At 40.9% G+C, this 20,030-nt stretch overlaps 1 protein-coding gene across 2 annotated transcripts in view; it reads right to left on the bottom strand.

Annotated features, from left to right (window-relative positions):
- The window catches only part of LOC115794747 (RNA-binding motif, single-stranded-interacting protein 3), a 142,196-nt gene that overhangs the window by 99,095 nt on the left and 23,071 nt on the right, over positions 1–20,030 (bottom strand). For both annotated transcript variants that reach the window (XM_030750389.1, XM_030750388.1), the window contains exon 2: positions 4,285–4,457. In XM_030750389.1, coding sequence (XP_030606249.1) covers positions 4,285–4,457 — 173 coding nt within the window. The remainder of the gene's footprint in view (positions 1–4,284; positions 4,458–20,030) is intronic.

The raw sequence follows: 20,030 nt of genomic DNA, 5'->3' as shown, positions 1-20,030 counted from the left end.
CATCGGTATCAGCATTTATGGCTGCTTCTTCCTCTTCTTTCAGCTGCTCCCTTTAGAGGTTGCCACAGTGGATCATCTGCCCATCCTCCTGTGTCACAGCAACCTTCTGCATATCCTCTTTCACTACATCCATGAACTTCCTGGGGTCTTCCTCTTTTCCTCCTGCCTGGCAGCTCCATATTCAACACCCTTTGTCCAGTATATCCAGCATCCCTCCTCTGCACATGTCCAAACCATCTCAGCCTCTCTAATTTTGTCTCCAAACCGCTCGACCTGAGCTGTTTCTCTGATAAACTCATTTCTAATCTTGTCCACCTCCAGCTCAGCCTCCTGTCTTTTCTTCTTTCCAGCACTTATGGCTGATATAAAAAGATAAGAGATGTGAGAAACACCCTTGAAAAAAATGCTATGAGCACACTGTAACATCCCTGTTGGCAACATATGTATTTGAAACTCCACAAACACAACCAACTGATCTGAGCAGAGTCGTGCAAAGTGTAAAATAGTAAATAACTATACATAATAAATAAATCTGTTCATGTTTGGTGTATCTAAAAGGGGTGAAAAGGCAGATAAATCAGAATGTGCATTTATATAGTGCCAAATCACAAAAAGGTGCTTTATACTGCAAAGTAAAGACTCTACAGTATTTGAGACCAAACCCCAACGATTAGACAGTCCCCTATGAGCACTTTGTGAAGGTGGGAAGGTAGAACTCCCTTTTAAAAAGAAGAAACCTTCAGCAGAACCAGGCTCAGGCAGAGGCAGCCATCTGCTGCAACCAGTTGGGGGTGAGGGGAAAGAAAAGAAGAGAAGAGAAAAGGAAGAGCATAAGAGAAGAGTAAAAGATACAAATGCAGCAGTGGTATAAATACCTGGGGAGTGAAAAGAGGTGAGTTGAGAAGAAGTGCTCAATGTATCATAGTGTATAACAGAAAGTCCTGCAGTAGTCTGAACCTATAGTAGGATAACTAAGGGATGGGTTCAGGGTCACCTGATCTAGCCCCAACTATAAGATTTCGTCAAAAAGTAAAGTTTTAAGCCTAATCTTAAAACTGGGGAGGGTGTCTGTCTCCTAAAGCCAATCTCTGAGCTGGATCCACAGGAGAGGGCTCTGAACGCTGGAAGCTCTCTGCCTCCCATTCTCCTTTTGGAAACTCTAGGAACCACAAGTAAGCCAGCAGTCTGAGAACCCCTATTGGGGTAATATGGTACTATGAGGTCTTTAAGATATGATGGGGCCTGATTACTGATCATTCAAGACTTTGTATATTGTATAAGGAGCTGAAATTCAATTCTGGATTTAACAGGGAGCTAATGAAGAGAAGCCAAAATAGGGGAAATCCTTCTCTCCTTCTAGTCCTTGTTAGTACTTTCACTGCAGAGTTTTGGATTAATTGTAGGCTGTTCAGGGAATTTTTCGAACAATCTGATAATACCAATACTAAGCATCAGCATTGGTCTTAAAAATCATATACAGCTTGGGCTGTATATGATTTTACCACATTTAAGAAAATGACTAAGTACAGCTATACAGTTTGAACAATATGGTTTGTATAAGTCTTTGTAATCAAAACCGATGTCTCTATCAGCTAAACAGTTTTATTCTGAAAGAAGAAACTATGAGTAGTATCGCAGAAACTAATTCAAGTTTTGCTCATAAAATGCTGAGAATTTAAAGAGGAATCTGTCTTTGAAATGTGCGGACAGAAATATATTTGTAAAGGTTTAAAGCTTTATACATGAAGCATTTTCTTTAGACTGCCATGAGCCTCGCTGCAGTTTTTACAAGAAATTAAGTCACAGATAGATATGCAGACAGATAAAGTTGGGAATCAAGCATAAGACAGAAAGACAACGGTAGTAAGTGAAAGCGAGTGAGTGAGAGAGAGAAATTGCCCTTGTGCTCCACTTTAGATTCCGCTCACGTTCTGCTCTGTCCCCAGACGTTAAAAGTGTGTCCATAGTTTGGGCGACCGGGGGAGTGATTGGAAATGTCAGCTGACAACAGCACTTTTCACTGACACTCTGAGAACTGGCATGGCGACAGAGAGGAGGGGGGGGGAAACAGGGGTGAGGGACTGAGGGAGGGGGACAAAGAGGGAAGGATGGAAGGAGGAAATGAGGAAGATGTCAGAATGGTAAGGGTGTGTATGGTGCTGATGGGAGGTTTGAAACAAAAGACAAGGAAGAAAAAGCCATGGATGACATTGAAATGAAAGCGTGTGTATGTGTGCACCAGTGCTAAGGACTGTCCTCCTGTTGTTCACTGTAACTGTGCATGAATGAAAGGCCTGTTTGTGTGCACATGCGTACATATCATGTAAGTGACTGACGGGAAACTGCCACTCAGTCTATTTCCGAAAGCTGGAGAGAGTTAGAAACCCAACACTATGATGCTGCCCAACAGCATACACAGCCCTCCCTCCTCCATGACCTTTCCTAAATGTTACTGGCCACTTGGCACACTGACTGGGCCTCTAATGAAACTTTTATTGGCCCCCATTTTTCACCCCGTTTCTCCAGAATGCCTCCAGGGCTGAGCTGAAATACAACAGGCTTGAACTGCAGCTGACTCACAGAAAGGCAGGATACAGTGTGTGCATATGTGAGTGTGTCTTCACATCTTAGTTTTTATCTGTCTTTTCGGTTTCACAAAAATCTATTTTGAGATCATTTAAAGCCCACAGCTTCAAAATAAATAGTCATAATAATTATTAATATACAATTTTGTAATTGCATTTTATATTATCAGAAAATATTAGCTAAAAGGCAAATGAGAAAGGCCTGTTTACTGTTTGCATTACAATATGTAAATGGTAAATATACTGCTGCTTATATAGCACTTTTTCTACACTGAGCACTTAAAGTGCTTTTTACCACAAGCCTCTTTCACCCCAGTCTCATGCACATTCATACAAGCGCTTTCTTCTATACCTGAGCGCTTTTGTCTAACATTCGTGCACAAACCCACACTCTGATAGATGCATCGGGGGCATCTCGGGGTTCAGTCCTTGCCCAAGGATACTTCAACATGCAATCTGGAGGAGCCGGGGACCAAACCACCAACTTTCTGATTGGTAGGCAACCCACGTGGGCAAAAATGTATAGACACATTTTACACAGGTGGGGATAGTTAGGGATGAAGTTGTGTGACCAACTTTTAACACAAAGAAGGAGAACAGAAAGGGAGGGAAGCGCCCAAATCTGCTAACTCCAGTATCCACCTATTACCTGTCAAGTGTTTCTGCTGCTGCTGCAGCTAAAGTTACTGCAGTCAAGGAATAATCAGGAAGATCATTCACCACAGTATTATCAAGGTCTCTGTCATGTAGTGTTCTTATTCCAATTAAAGATGCATTATATTCATTTTTTCCCCCTGATTTTCTTATTAAACCAACTATCAAATTTGGCAGGATCAGCTTTAAAAGGGAAATGATTTTGGCTAAATAAGCTTAGAAGCTTTAAAAAAAAAAATCATGTTGAAAAGTGAAAGTTTTTTTTTTTCGAAACAATAAAACCTCAGAAGCTACGAATATTCCTGAGCCTTGTCTAAATCTGGTTAGGCACTATGATGAGAACCCTCATTTAAAATCTGATCAAAAAACAGCTGCTTAATGGGTTAAAATAAACACTGGATCAGAGTTTGCTCAGATGTAACAAAGCTTCTAAATATGAAAATATGCCTTCATCCATTCCGATCTTCTAAATCAGTCCAGATACAGCGCTTACTAAAATATTCAGTTGTTTATCAAATATAGCTGCTGTATAATACTGTACAAGTCATCAGATTTTAAACTGAACTGGTAATTTGATGCAATTACATTTCACACAGCTCATTTATATTCCTATTAACATGGAATGTGGACTGATCCACCATGTTGTCGTTAACGTCAGAAGTAAATTTCTGTATGACTGAGGAGTTTCAAACTCCTGCTGATGGACAGGAGGAATATTTGCCCATCCGTGTGTGTGCGTGTGTGTGTGTGTGTGTGTCTGTGTGTCTGTGTGTGCGTGTATATGACGCAGTGCAGAATAGAGCGGATGGGCTAGGCCCAGCTGGGTTGTGTTTTTTCCTCTGAGGAAGCAGAGAGGAGGAACACAGGGGTCAAGAGCAAACTGTTGATACCCATTATAAGCTGCTGTCACACTCATGCAACACTAATTACCACAAGCTGAACTGAACTGAGCAGGAATGAACTGAACTCAGCTGTACTGAGGATGCTTAATGCATCTGCAGAGTGAGGGCAGGGACAGAACAGAAGAGAAGGAAATAGAACTCACGGCTGGCAGAGTTTGATGAGGTCCTGGTCTGTGGTGGCAGGCGGCAGGCCTCTGATGTACAGGTTGGTCTTACTAAGTTGTTCCACTAGCCCTCCTCCCTGACCTCCACCACCTCCTCCTGTGGTGCCAGGGCTGGGTGGAGCCATGGGTGGAGGAGGAGGAGCATAGGACTGCTGCAAAGACAGAAAAACACGCAGAAAGGCAAAGGTCACATAAGGTCACATTTTTTTTTTTTTTGGTTACTTTTGGTGTCACATGAACTACAAATTTGATAACACCAAAAAAAGTTGCATTCATCTTCAGTTTCTGCTCCTCAGCTCTACCCAAAGAAAACATTTTCCATCTACCAATCTCACATCCACATCTTTTCCTGTCCCACCATTATCTCTTGATTCTAGAGGAAGTACATAAAATTAGGGAAGCAGGAGATGAGAAATTAGCCCTTGATGTTCATGGTACCCAACCACTGGAGCTTGCTCCAATAACAATGGCATGCTGTGCTGAAGCTTAGCATCAGGTTCTGCACGACAAGGCAGTAAATATTTCCTTTAAGCCCTGACAGAAGTGTAGAGTCATACTGCCTTCTACAGTGTTTCAGATAAAGAAATGTTTTAAACCATTGCTAATTTTCAAGACAAAGAGGTTTGTTTGTGTCTCTGTGGACAAATCGGTGAACATTAAAGCAGCAGAAATTGTTTTCTGGTTGTTTAACCTCAATTTGAGTGCAAGCACATGTGGATCAGAAAGATGAAAGATATTCAAAACACATTTTTGTGATGCAAAGAGGTATCAAGCCACTGTCAGGTTTCAAAGAAAGTCTTAAAATAAACACCACTATAATTTGTACATTTAATTTGTGTTAATACATGTCTGCTATGCATCCTTCTACAAGTGAACAGAACAGGCCATCGAGTGTTTAATTCAGGCATGGCCCCTTTATCACCTTTAACTTACTCAAACATTTCCTATTGGCCTCCGCTGTCCAATTACACAGCTCAATACTGACTAAATGGCTTAATAAGATGACCATTTCTGGCAGGGAGAAGAGCAATGCAAGAATTAATGAGTGCCTGGTACTGAAGGCACACCCACCCCTGCCTACCCGCTGCCTTAGGCAAACTATTAGGTTAAGTTTGGAGGAAGCAAACAAGCTTGATGGCTCATATGACAGCAGCATTCAAAACACTCCCGTCTGCTGCCTTGATGTTTGGAGCAAAACAGCTACACTGGAAAGACGTGTAGTCTCAGCGTTGGTCCCACTGTTGGAAAGTGGATAGAACAAGTTCAAGAAGCTGCTGCAGTTTGAGATGATCACAGCGCAGCAGCACTGCGTGTCATAATGACGAGTGAGAGACAGGGAGAGAAAGTGTATACAAAGGATAGAGACAGGTAGGGAAAGGAAGCATGTACAAGCTTATGGATTTCTGTATGTACGAATTCCTGGATTTTGGAATTGTGTGTGAATGCGTATGCACAATTGCAAGGAAGCATGTGTGAGCTTGTGTGTGTCTGTGTGTGTGTGTGTGTGTGTGAGAGCCGGTGTTTGTGATAATGACAGGCTGTCACCACAGAGCAATGTGGAGCCTGAGCCAGCTCTGATATTAATCCATTACCTGCATTTTCTCTCAGCTGGCACACAAATCCCAACACACGCACTCAGAGGCATGCTAGCAGCTCAAACAGACAGCGCTAACAGGATTCAATACATGTACGGCAGACATACAGGAGTAAAAGGAGATCGTGCTTGTGCCATTTAGAAGCCAGCACCTCACCCCAACAGCCAACAATGAGCCTGTACGCTTCAGCACAAACACAACAAAGTGCAGAGGTGAAAGAAAGGCTGTGCTGGGTAATACTTTACCCATATATATATATATATATATATATATATATATATATATATATGTATATATATATATATATATATATATATATATATATATATATATTAGGGCTGGGACTTTAACGCGTTAATTTCGATTAATTAATTACGGGGAAATTAACGCGTTAAAAATTTTAACGCATTTTAATCGCACTTTGCACCGTGGAACGTTTCTCAGTGCACGAGTTCCCGGCATACAGATTATATCGACGCACAATGTCCAAATTAGGGGCCGAATCCTGCGAAGGACCCGGCCCACGTCTTTCGCAGCCCACGAACACCACAAAGGCCGGAAGTGAGCGGCTAGCCTTCATATCAGCTGCCGTCACCTCTGCGTAGCTCATGTCGCCTAGCAACCGTGAGTGCGAAGCACAGCTGTGTAAAAGCAGCTGTTAAACGGAGAACGAACTTTTTCTCCTTTTTGTGGTTTAATTTTAAGTCTTTAATTCAAAATAAGCTGTTAAAACAAGCATAACACATTTCAACATCAAGGAATACAGCTGAGCTAATGATTAATTTCCAACTATAACAAGTGAGACATTAATGTTGAATAAAACTATCCAGTTATGATGCTTAACTTTAATTTCAGGTGTTTGCTTATCACAGGAGCACTTCCACCCTTCATTGGTCTGTGTAGTAGACTGGTGTGAAAATAAACAAGATTTTGAAGTTTAAGCTTATGTATATTGATTTATTCATCAACTAAACTTAAATTAATATTTCTCATGTCAAATATTGAAATGCGATTAAAATGCGATTAATTTCGATTAATTAATTACAAAGCTTGTAATTAATTCGATTAATTTTTTTAATCGAGTCCCACCCCTAATATATATATATATAGCAAAGCCATGTGTTTATGTTCCCTACTGTGTGGAATGAGACAATGCCAGGCATGTCTGAGAGCAAGAGTCAGGTATCAGCCCTTTTTTTTTAATACCTAAAGAGGGAGCTACTTCAACAACCTCCAACAAAGCACAGTACTTTGAAAAATATGCAAGAAAACTGTTCCGATCAAAGGTGGAAACAACAGACGTGTTTCACCACTTGAGGTAAAAACACATTGTCAAGTACAATCAGGCTATGAAGGAGGAGATAGTAGCAGCTAGTACAAACAACAAAGTTCAGAGGTGAAAGAAAGGCTGTCCTGGGTAATACTCTAGTTTTACTCTGTTTGTTTTACGCAGTTTGTTTGAGTTTTTTGGGGTTTTTTCCAGAATAACTCCCAAATGTAAACAAATGACTCAACCAGGCACTGCTAGCTGCACTCCATACGACAGGAAGAGCAAACAATGGATGGAAATTATTGATGTGGTTACATATTGGAAAAGCAGGACTTTAAGCAGCTGCTTAAAAACCTCATAATAAAACTGTTTGTCAGTTTTATTATGTGACAGTATTGTGCGGGTCCCTGAAGAGTTACAAGGTTAGCCTACTTTAGTTACTGTTAGACTGAAGCCTATTTTTGTGCTTACATTTGATTTACAGTGTCACTATGATTGCACTATAATGATGCTGCTGCTGCTGGTGGTACCTTCTTTCAATAGATTCTCACTTCACACTTAGGTAGTGTGTCATCAGTGACATTAGCTGTTTAGATCAGGACAATGGAAAATGCCTTTCATTTACTTACACTAATAAATGCTGCTTCCCACAACCTGCAAGCATAAACAAAACATTGTTCACCATTTTTTTCTATATCGTGAGAAATATCTTTATCACAGAAATATCGTGACACGATTTTGAGGTTATAGTGCCCGCCTCCACTCCCAATGTTGCATTCACAGGGAAAAAATTGCCACTGGCTGAGCAACTTTGTGTCAGCCGCTGCAGATACAAAAAAAGACAATTATATAATATGCTCAAATGTGCTGAATGCAGTCAATTAATTATTTAATTAGTCAGTCTAGTTGACAAGACATAATTGCTTTTATATTTTGATTCCTGGACAAACAATTTCACATTAGCCTCTTTGAAATGACGACTATAAAATTATGGTTATTTTTCTCAATTTCTGGCAAATGGAGCTAAACAATTAATAGAGAAATGAAATAATCATTAGAATTGACAATTTATGATGAGAAGTCTGTCATAAGTCTGCTTTCTGCAGGACATTTTCCAAGTTTATCGTAAAATGTGTCACCATCATCTGAGGGAATGGAAAATCTCTACTGAGGAGCGTGTATGTGTTTTTGTATGTGGTGTCTGCGATCACGATAGTGAAAACCTCACCGCTTCAAAGCCTGCACTGTGCTGAGGACTGACTCGATATGAGCCTTTTAACAATGGGTTTGTTTACCAACCCCCTCTGAAAGATAACACGGACACATGGTTGATGGGGAGTGTCAGACACAAATAAAAGACACTGGGCTGAAATCATAAGGAGAAATATCACAGGGGTAAAAGCTATACATGCTTAAGATAATACAAGCTCATGAAGCAAAACCAGACTGTTAGACTATTAACACAAACACACACACTGTTAACCTTATCTTTGCGCATTCATTTCATTCCACTGTGATCTGGAGCAGAAAAGAGCCTTTCTTCACTCCAGCACGCAGATGTCCAGGTATGCACAAATGTACAAAACCTCTCCCCTTCTTCTCGTGTTGCTGACACAACATAGACACACACACAAACCCGATCAAAGGCCTTGCCCAGGGAACCTCTTTCAGCCAATTTGTGCAGCTGTCAGGGTCGGGCTGATAGTGAGCTGTGTATGTAATGTGTCAGAGGCTGTGATAGGGAAATCCTTTGAAACATTAAAATCGTTCCGTCTCTCTCTCTCTCTCTCTCTAGCATCCGTGCATCCTCCTCTTCTCTCTCCCACTGTCAAACTTGAATCCACCATCTCTCTGTCTCTTGCTCTTATCACCTCCATCCTTCCCCTTCCCATATGCTTGCTTTATACTTCTACCTCTGTGCCTCCCTCCCTCCTCTCTTTCATCCAGTTTCTCTCTTTTAAGGATTAGTCTGCAGTCGGTGTGTGTGGACTGAAGGCTGCCTCTCAGCTGGTATTGTTGACACACTTAGTACAGTGGAGCAGTTCTCACAGTGGGGAAAAAGGCTCAGAGGCAGCGACAAACTGTCACACAAGGCGCACGCAGTCACTGGGATTTTTGTAGATTTCATGCACAACTGAGTCCTGAAACACAAACGTACCGCAAAATATTGCTTCGGTGTGTCATACGTGCATGCCGCTGACTACCTGGTGAGCATGTATATTTCACTTGGTAGTGTACTGCAACGATAGCGGAGCAATTAGCATGAAGTTACTTATTCAAGACACTGTAAAATACAATAAACTACAATGCAGCTAATAAGTAATCATTTCCATCACCTACAAGGGAAAAAATATATAGAGACATAAATGCTGCTTTGGCAGCCCAACACAATCCAGCTGTATTATGCAGCAGCTAAGATCCAGACCATTTCCAACTCTGTTACTCTATTCCTGTCTGCTTATCACTTCAGGAGTGAAGTTCTGTAACAACCACATTTCTAATGCAGTTTAGAGTCACGTTGCTCATATTTGCCACGTTTTACAGAACACGTTTGCTTGCTTTGTGGTGATACAGGAGTATGACTGCCCTTTGTGTGCCAACTGTACAGCTACTATCATAATCTTTATTTATGCTCGTTATGACAATCATATTTCACACTAGTCCTCGCATCTAACAGCCGAACAGAGAAATATGCAAATGAGAATAACTATAACTATAATCTGTTGCATTAAAAAAAAAGTGTATGTGATGAGTGGATGCCTCAATCAACCTGTATCAGTTTTTTTTTTTCTTGACTTCTATCTCACTAAATACAAATGAGGACACAATAGTTTTAGTGTTCATGTCTTAAAACACAATCAACAAATAAAACAGCATAAACCTTTTTCAAAATGAGATATTATGCTCATTTCATGCTCCATACTTTAGTTTTGGGCAGCGTGGTGGTTAGTACTGCTACCTCACAGCAAGAAGGTCCTAGGTTCACTTCCACCTTGGCCTGGGTCTCTCTGTGTGGAGTTTGCATGTTCTCCCCATGTTTGCGTGGGTTTTCTCCAGGTAGTCCGGTTTCCTCCCACAGTCCGTAGACATGCAGTTAGTGGGGTTAGGTTAATTGGTGATTCTAAATTGCCCATAGGTGTGAATGCAACAGGGTGTACAATGCCTCTCGCTCTGGATAGACTCCAGCCCCCCTGCGACCCTGAACAGGATAAGGAAGAGGAAGAGACTGGATGGATGGGTAGTTTTGTTCTTGGACCCTACCAGAGTGGCCTGCATAGTAGTTCAAAATAACCCTTATTTCTCTTATATTGAGCCTTTTGCTCAATATAAGCCTATTATAAGCCTATACACAGATCAAGCATAACATTATGACCACCTGCCTAAGATTGTGTTGGTCCCCCTTTTGCTGCCAAACATCCCTGACCCATTGAGGCATGGACTCCACTAGACCCCTGAAGCTGTGCTGTGGTATCTGGCATTAAGATGTTAGCAACAGATCCCTTAAGTCCTGTAAGTTGTGAGGTGGAGCTTCCATGGATTGGACTTGTTTGTCTAGCACATCCCACAGATGTTCACTTGAACATATCTGTGGAATTTGGAGGTCAGTTCAACACCTCAAACTTATCATTGTGCTCCTCAACCCATTCATGAACTAGCTTTGCTTTGTGGCAGGGTGCATTATCCTCCTGAAAGAGGCCACAGTCACCAGGGAACACTGTTTCAATGAAAGGGTGTACATGGTCTACGACAATGCTTAGGTAGGTGGTATGTGTCAAAAGTAACATCCATTTAAAAAAAAAAAAAAAAAAAAAAAAAGTAACATCCACACAGGACAGGACCCAAGGTTTCTCACAGCATCACGCTCACTCTGTTGGCTTGCCTCCTTCCCATAGTGCATCCTGGTGCCAGGTGTTTCCCAGGTAAGCAACACACACACACACACACACACACACACACACACACACACACACACACACACCCGATGATGTAAAAGAAAACATGATTCATCAGACCAGGCCAACCTCTTCCATTGCTCCATGGGCCAGTCACCAGTGGACAGGGGTCAACATGGGCACTCTGACTGGTCTGCGACTATGCAGCCCCATACACAATAAACTGTAATGCACTGTGTGTTCTGACACATTTCTATCAGAATCGGCATGAACATTTTCAGCAATTTGAGCTACCGTAGCTCATCTGTTGGATCGGACCACACAGGCTAGCCTTGGCTGTAACCCTGTTGCTGGTTCACCATTGTTCCTTCCTTGGGCCACTGCAGACTGGAAACACCTCAAAAGAGCTGCAGATTTGGAGATGATGTGACCCAGTTGTCTAGCCATCACAATGTGGCTCTTGTCAAACTCACTCAAATCCTTACGCTTGCTCGTTTTTCCTGCTTCTAACACACCAGCTTTGAGACCAAAATGGTCACTTCCTCCCTCATATATCCCACCCACTAACAGATGCCATGATGAAGAAAATCTGTGTTATCCACTTCACCAATCAGTGGTCAAATGTTATGTTTGATCAGTGTGTCAGAGCCTATTGAGCTCACTGAAACAAAGCTTTTTAACTCCTCTTTTTTAAGGCTATCCTGCCTTTGAGACTGGTTTCTTATGATTGGCTGCCACTCACAAACAAAAGGTTTGATCAGTAGGTGGCTGCTCTGCTCATAGCTAGAGCTTGCACATGCTGAATTCATTATTTCATACTTTGACCCTGAGCTACATTTGTAATGGTATACATGTAATATATATATATATATATATATATATATATATATATATATATTTTTTTTTTTTTTTTTTTTTTTTTTAATCTACATATACAGTCAAATTTATCTCTTTCATGTTATTGGATAGTACATCAATAAAAATTTTCCCTGGTCTCATTTTTGTTTGATGGCACACCAGAAAATGCCACAGAAAAATAATAACGTTTAATAAAACTGAATTTTACTCAAAGAAAGAAGTAAAAGAAAACTAAAGAAAATTTCCTTTCTCCAGCTAGTGCACCCGAATCACGAGAGTAATTTCTACAAAATAATTTATCCCATTGTATTTTAAGTCATTAGTCCATCCTGTGAAATCAGCACATCATCTCTTTTCCTCTGCTGTTTTTTTTCTGGGGACTCTATGAGCGTAAACAGAATACACTGAACACCTCAACCATTCTCTAATTTCTAAACAAGAAACTCTTGCAAATGTGTAGACACTAACACGCAGTCTTTGTAATGTTCACTTATCTGCATTCACTGGGATACCATTAGGAGAAGAGAGGAAAAACAGACTAGGGTATTGCACAACACCACATAGGGGTGAACTTTGAATGACATGAAGGAAGAAAGGGAAAAAAGGGAAACTTTAGAAGAGGATTGGCTGATGGAGAGAGTTAAGTACTGTAAGGAAGGATCAGGGTAAAGAGAAATACATAGGACAAAGGAAAGAGGCAGACATGGGAGTAAGAGATAGAGAGAGAGAGAGAGAGGCATGTTCTGACCTCTTCTGATGCTTCCTGAAACATAGAGGAAAGAATGCAGGCTATTTTTAGGTCCAGTACTGAGATTCTCTCTTACTCACTGTGCCTCTAAACACAGCAGCGGAAGGGTTTAAGGAAGCGCTTATGAATACAGTACATCCGAATGGAAACATGGCACCCAATATACCGTCCCTGTTTTGAGATTACACAAGCAGCTAAATTAAGCCTCGGCTTGTGCTTCTGTCGGAAAGCTTGAAAAGACAACAAATCATCTTTTCAGGAATTCATAAATTTAACTTGATTGTCAAACTATCATATCTAGGCCTTGTTTCCTTGGAAGATGTGGCTTCAGGGTGCAGCAGGATATTAAAGCTCCCTGTACACACAGTACTTTACATTTTTTTTAGATGAAGAAAAAGAAAAATGGCACATTTACTGTATGTTAGGGGAAGCAGAGAGGACTGCAGCGAGTTCAGTTAATGCTGTGCGCAGGTATAAATAGTCTTCTTGGAGACAAGCCTAATGATATCCAATACAAGATACTTACATGTTTCCAAGTGTCAAGCTGAGGAATGTGTACACTAGAGGTATAGCCTAGCCTGTGATAAGTCTGGAGAGTAAATGGTATGCCTGGGTAAATCACTCTGTAGGGTTATTTAATAAAACCATCTCAAAGTCCATTTCCATGAGCAGCGGAAAGTTCCTGGAAAAGGATCTGCAGTCCTTTGTCCTTATGTGAGGTGCAGTCTTGATTCAACTGTTGGCACAATCATACATGTGGTCTACATGTTATATTAAGTTTAATGTAAGGTCTTTACGGCCATCTTTGCATGCCACTTACAATAAAATATGCAGTTAAAATACATGTTAAATATTATACTGGGTCATTTGTCACTGGTGCCTCAGCACAATAACCCATCGCTCTACTACGGTTGTCACAATGCTAAAATTTCAAGCTCAGTACTGATACTGAGGAAAATACTTGATACATGATACCAGAGGAGCAAAAATGATTAAAGCCATAGCCACCACTACCTTAATAATAACTTAACAGATGGCTAATGTGCACAAAGGTACGTTTGGTTTGATTTGTGATTTGATTTGCAGATTTTATGCCGGATGTGCTTCTCGCAACTGTCCCAATTATCTGTGCCTGGGACCAACACCGGGCCTAGCAGGACACTAGCTTGTGACCCCCTGAGGCTGGGTTTGTGGCTGTTGTGTATCTGCTAACCAGGTTAACATTTATGATAACTATGCACGATAAGTTTAATACTTCAAAATTGTTGAAACATGAGATTTACTGACCTCTTCAAATTTTTCATAAAGTGTTGCTCAGTGCTGTAAAGATGAGCTACTTCAGTGGCTAGTGAGGGCAGGGGCTGTGTGCCTGCCTCTCTGCAGCATGTTGTGTGAAGTTGTGTGTCAACTGGAGGCCGAGACAGTACTGCTGATATTGATATTGTTGCAAATGAGTATGTAATCCTATAGTAATTTTTAGCATCAGTAACTGAGAATCGATTGCTTTTGTCAACTCTACACACATACTGTATACTGTGTGCAAAGTGTTTCAGAGCACTTTGTACAGTCTACCATGAAGAAAAGAAACTCACGATGAATGCAGAGAAATTTGTTGTCTCGACATTTAAGTTTCTTTCCTCAACACACTCCAACTTAAACGTGACATTTTCACATATTACAACAATATTCCATCACAGGACGTTCAATCATATCTTTGCCTGAGGCAAAGATAAAAAGCCATATTACCGTACTCTGCCCCCTAAGCCCTCACTAGAATTTTATTTGCAGAATAAAGACAAATTAGCTTCCAGCAGCTACCAGAAGTAGTATAAATCATCCGGGAACCTCTGAAGCTCCGTCCCTGCTGTGGTCCCCTCACTGTGTGGTCCCCATACATACGGTACGTGCAAAAAATTTGAGCCGCTCATCATTTCTATATATTTCTCTATATTTTTAAGTTTTTTCAAAGTTTTTCTTTGGACATTGGCTGCTTTTTCACTAATTTAGTCAAATCCTTGTACCTGACCATTTTCAGAGGGATGTTTATTAAACCACGTAACACTGACCTGAAAAAGGCACCAAACTGAAGTGTTTCAATAATCCTGGAAAACTGTTCCTGAAAACTGCTTAAAGAAAGCTGCCCAAAAGAGTTCAGGCTGTGACGAAGAATAAAAGGTGGTCATGCTAAATATTGACTTTCAAGCTCATTAGAATTGTACAAACTCTGTTTTTACCTTTTATATTGTATTTCCATGTATGTTTGCACATGTTTCAATATATCACTGCACCTATTCCACATTTTCCTAGCAAAATTAAAAGAAAAGAGGGGTGGCACAAGACCTTTGCACAGTACAGTACATACCAGACCAACCACTTTTATAAGTGTAATACTAAACTTAACCATACCCTTTTAGCTAAAATAGTATGTTTATTGTAATTGAAGGTTTTTTAAGTTCTGAGGCATGCTGATGCCAAAACTGGATATCAGGTTTTACCAGGGTGTCTGCAAGTTTCATCAGCCTAGATCTAAGATCACTGTGAGGTCAATCACACTCAAGAGTTCCACTTTAATTAAAACACAGAAGATGGACCGATCAAAATATAGTCTGCCTGACCTATTTAACCTTCTGCCAAAATAAAAGTGCAACAGGAAACCACAGCAAGTTTTTTAATGTATGCAGGATATTTGACTCTTGAAAATTGCTCACATTTTCATCAAAACGTTTCCTTCCTCTTAATAAAAAAAACTCTCAATCTTCATCTATCATTATATTTCATCTACTACCACTTAATTTTGTTAGACCCTTTTTTTAGCTTTCACCTCTCCTCTAACCCCCACACCCACAACCTTCTCCTTCCCATATGACTCCTTCCCTGCTTCTCTCAGTCTCCTCGGAAGATCAGGTCGTCAAGGTTGCTTCCCAGTGGAACGGCATGTTCCAGCCTTTTACCTCTCTCTCTCTTAACATCAGCAACAGCAGCATCAACAACACTTGGGCTGTCATAAACATGTTGCACAAACATCCCAGGAGGATACGCAGTTTGGACTTGGTGCTCACAGGCCTGGTGGGAGATAAGGAGATGATTGAGAGAGGCTGTGGTAGGTTGCTGAACGCTCAGCAAATTCCAGTGGCTGTGTTTTTGAGAAGGTCATGGGGAGGGTTAGTGGAGGTCGAGGAGGGGTGGTGCAGGCTATCAGTGAGTATACAGGCAAGCCGTGATTGATTCCAATTTGCATTAGGCTGCCCAGCTATTGTTCTAGGGACCAAGGCTGAGTCACTGTTTGTGTGTGTGGGGTTATGGGAAATGTTGAAAAACACACCAACATGGGGCAGTTCATACTCATGTATTTGCATCTTAAGTCAAAAAAAAAAAAAAGTGTTCTGAACATAAGCTAGACACATAGCATCGAGTGATGTCAAACCATAACACTGGTGGCACGGTGGCTGATCAGTTTTGCACCATTAAATTACAGCAAAGAGGTCAAAGATCTGAATAGCATCTCTAAGCCTTCCTCTGTGTTCTCTACAAAACAGCCAGTATCCCTGACATTACTGCTAATTTTGTCATTTCTGCATCTCACAGTTAACAGCTAAGTATTATATTAAGTAATTCACCCAATTTGTAGTGAATAATAGCATGTGAATATCATGTGAATGTAACCATAATCTTTCTGTTAGCCATTTTTAGTTGTCTATCCTAAACTTATCTTTATCAAGTTGTATCCATAACAACAATCCTACGCTAATCATAACACCACCATAGTACCATGTTGTATATTCAGATACTGAATATACAACAACTGTATTTCATTGCTCTGTACTTGTGACATATGCAATGACAATAAATTGAATCTAATCTAATATTGAAGAAAGCAAAAATTAAAATGTGTGTGTGGGGGGGGACACTTTGAATTGTACATGGACAGGAACACACTGGCACTGAAAGCAGTCTGGGATTCTGCAAAACTGTCCAGTATTCTAGTGGTCTGATTAATGGAGTTATGCAACAGTGTACGCCTCAAAGAATGGAGGTTGGAACATTTTCCTGCCCTGTGTGATCTTCCGCTATATGTGACAGAAAATGAGCACCTACTGCTGTGACTAGTTAAAATGAATGTAGTGAATGAACTCCAGGTTCAAGAATGTGCAAAATATGCCTGGACAAGACAGTGTTTCCAAAAGTGGACAAGGAATGTGTAACACCATGGCTAAATAAAATAGCTACAACTATACTGCATGTTCAAAATTTTCCATTAAATATTCCTATCAGCCACATTGGGATTTTACTTATAATTTAGTACTTTTCATTTTAAGACAAGTGCAGGTACTGCATTTCACACTGAATGCATCCTGTAGGTGTGGTGTACACGTTGGCTTATATTCAAGACCTTGATCAAGCCATAGGCTTGCATATGTGCTGTCTCTGCTGTCGGCAACAATCACAGCAACTATCAAATCTAACTACAAAGTGGCTGGCCTTGTATGCTCTTTCTAAAGAAAGCCCGTCCTGAGTGACATCCAAGAAAAACATTCCACTACATTATACTTCAAAACCCACCCAGATGATTTTATCTCCACCTCTCTAAGCATACCCCCCAAATAAAATTTTATTCTACATTCTTCCTTCTAAATTGCATGACCTCTAGCATACAAGTTACAAAAAGGAGGAAAAAAACATGCATATTGAAGAGGCGCATTGCACAAAGCTCTTTTATTATGTATATTTATGCAAATTCAACATTAGTTTATTCAAGAAAGTCTCTCTCGCTCCTCCTCTCATTGCCCTCTGGTCAGTGTTTCAACCCAGCAGTATGTACAGAAAGCAGCAGCAGACAGGGCTGGTGAATCACGATTGGTTTAAAACAAACATCTACAAAAGGAAAAAGTGTGAAAGTTTCACTGATCTTCAGTCAGTCACCCCCCCTCCCCCCCCCTCCCCCAGAAGTTTAAAATGAAGCAATATAAATTATTGCAGAGTTCTATCAATAGTAGTTCCCCCTTTTTTGTCACCACTAATAAACTCTGGATGTCTCCTTATAAGGTGAACTGTGTGTTCTATCTGCAGCTTATCATCCTGCAGTGTTTCTATCCATCTTTATCTTATCGCCTCCTCCTTGCATATTAATAATCTCATTCTACCCTCCCATGTCCCTCACCTCTTCACTGTTCTTGTCAAACATTTTGCTTTTGTCCTCCTTCAACATAACTTAATTTCCTCACATTTCCCTTTCAACTTTCTCCTCTCCATTCCTCAGCTCCCAACACCCTCTGCCCTGTCCTCTTCCTCATCCATCATCTCTTTCCCTTCCATCTCATCTTTCTTCCTCATACCCACACTCTTCCTATCTGCTGCCCCCCACCCCCCCACCCCTCCCCTCCAGCACCATGCAGGAGATTAAAATATGAGGAAACAATCAAGCTCTGGCTCATTAGCATATGAACGGGAGGCCGACAGGCAACTGCAGACACGACGACAGAGCCCTGGAAATCCACCGCAGAGCTTTTTTTAATCCCAGGAATGACTTTTTACCGTATTTTGTTGAATGAGAGAGAGAACAATCCTCTGCCAGTCCTTTCAGGCAGTCAAATTACCATCAGAATAAGAGGGCATAAGAATAAGACAGAATGCTTATATAGCGTCAGGTCAAAGAATGGAGACTATAGAATAAGTGTGCAGACAGAATAATGTCTCTCCACAGCAACAATGAGAGGATTTGGTGCAAGCCTGTGTGTGTTCATCCACATGCGTCCGAGTGCACAGACTTGTGTGTGTTGGGTTCATCATCTTACAACAAAAAAAGAAATAGACTGATAAGAATTATCATTTAGTAATTCCCAACATACAAGCGTGTCTATGCTTGTATGTTGGGGGTGGTCTACTCTCATTAGGGAATCAATTAAAATGCCAAGCGTAGCAACATCACAGGTGGGGATATACAGTACAGCAAATAATGCAAGGCAACAGAATAGTAACTTGTTACATTGCTACAGCAGAAAAACAAGGTATGTGCGCATATTCAAGAGTCTAAATATCTGTGAAAGAGATGGAAATTATATTTTTAAAAAAGTTTTGAGTCACTAACTTATAATTACCTCAAATCTGTTCAGATTTACTGTGTGCCACAATACATGCAATGCCTTTATATGAGCTGTTACATTCTCCAGGTACTGCCAATACAAACAATAAATAATTGCTTTAGTTAAATAAAGACTGTCTAAATTAGAATGCATCTGTTACAGTTCTGTGCGATACACAGTATACATTAATTCTGCCGTGCGTGAAGTTTAATAGGGTTGTTATCTCTAATCAATTCAAGTGGCAAGGTGTGCACTTACAGTGACTATCGCCACGTCAGACTTGAAGATAATGCATTTCAGGCCTCACAATACTAAATTCTTCTACAGTGAAGTTAAAAATTTAATGTGCATGAACACCAAACATTTTACCAATGCCTGATAAAAAAAGGAAAAAAGAAATCAGCTGCTGTTTACTAGCTAGCTACTGTATAATTAAAATTACCATTGGTGCTGACAGATCTTTCGCTGCCATATTCTGCACTGGTCAGCCCTTGTTTTTCAGTAATACTAACATTTTCTGTGCCAAGGAGGATGAGCTCAGCCTAGGGGGGCAGGGGTCCCAGTTCCCGCTCTTCAGTCTGCACACCTGTCCCTCATTATTCCATCATCTGCTGTACTTAAGGACCAGCTCCAGCACTCAGTCCCCACCAGATTGTCGTCGTACCCAGAGTGGTAATCTGGCTTCTCTATGACTATCCTGAGTATTCCCTGCGCTAACCTCCTTGTGTTTCTCCTCTCCAGTGCTTCCTATGTGGCTGAAGCATGGCTTCATTTCCAGTTTCAGTCATCTGTTTCCACTGAGCTGGTCTATCTTCTCTGGGAAAACTTACTCAAAAACCCTTTGGGCCTACCTGACTGCTCACCTTTCTACAAATCAGGTTCACCCTCAGATCCTGACCAGTGGCTCCTCCCGCAATTACCTCACATCAATCCCAAGTAAGAGTTTGCAATTCAATCCTACAACAGCCATTTTGCTCACAGCTTTGTCATCCACTCATACTTTGGACTGGGTCTAACTCCTCTCTCCTAAGGCTCCTTTTGTGCAGACACCTTTTGTGCCAATAAAAAAAAAAAACAACAACTTTGAGCTGATGTCTCCTGGGTCCTGCTTAAAAGTCTGTTTCATGGTTATGACATTCTCCAGCTGGCTGGAAAGTGGTTTGAGGTCCCTCTCCTTCTGCTAAGGCACCAACATGGCAACCGCTGAGGAAACCATCCAGGTCCTCATAGTGTACTGCATTTAGCACTGCATATAGTCTAAGTGCATCTATTCCCTTAAAA

Source organism: Archocentrus centrarchus, chromosome 16 (genome assembly GCF_007364275.1).
Source record: "Archocentrus centrarchus isolate MPI-CPG fArcCen1 chromosome 16, fArcCen1, whole genome shotgun sequence".
Taxonomy (NCBI): Eukaryota; Metazoa; Chordata; class Actinopteri; order Cichliformes; family Cichlidae; genus Archocentrus; species Archocentrus centrarchus.
Note: the sequence above shows the minus strand (reverse complement) of the source record. Positions and strands in the feature narration are given on the sequence as shown.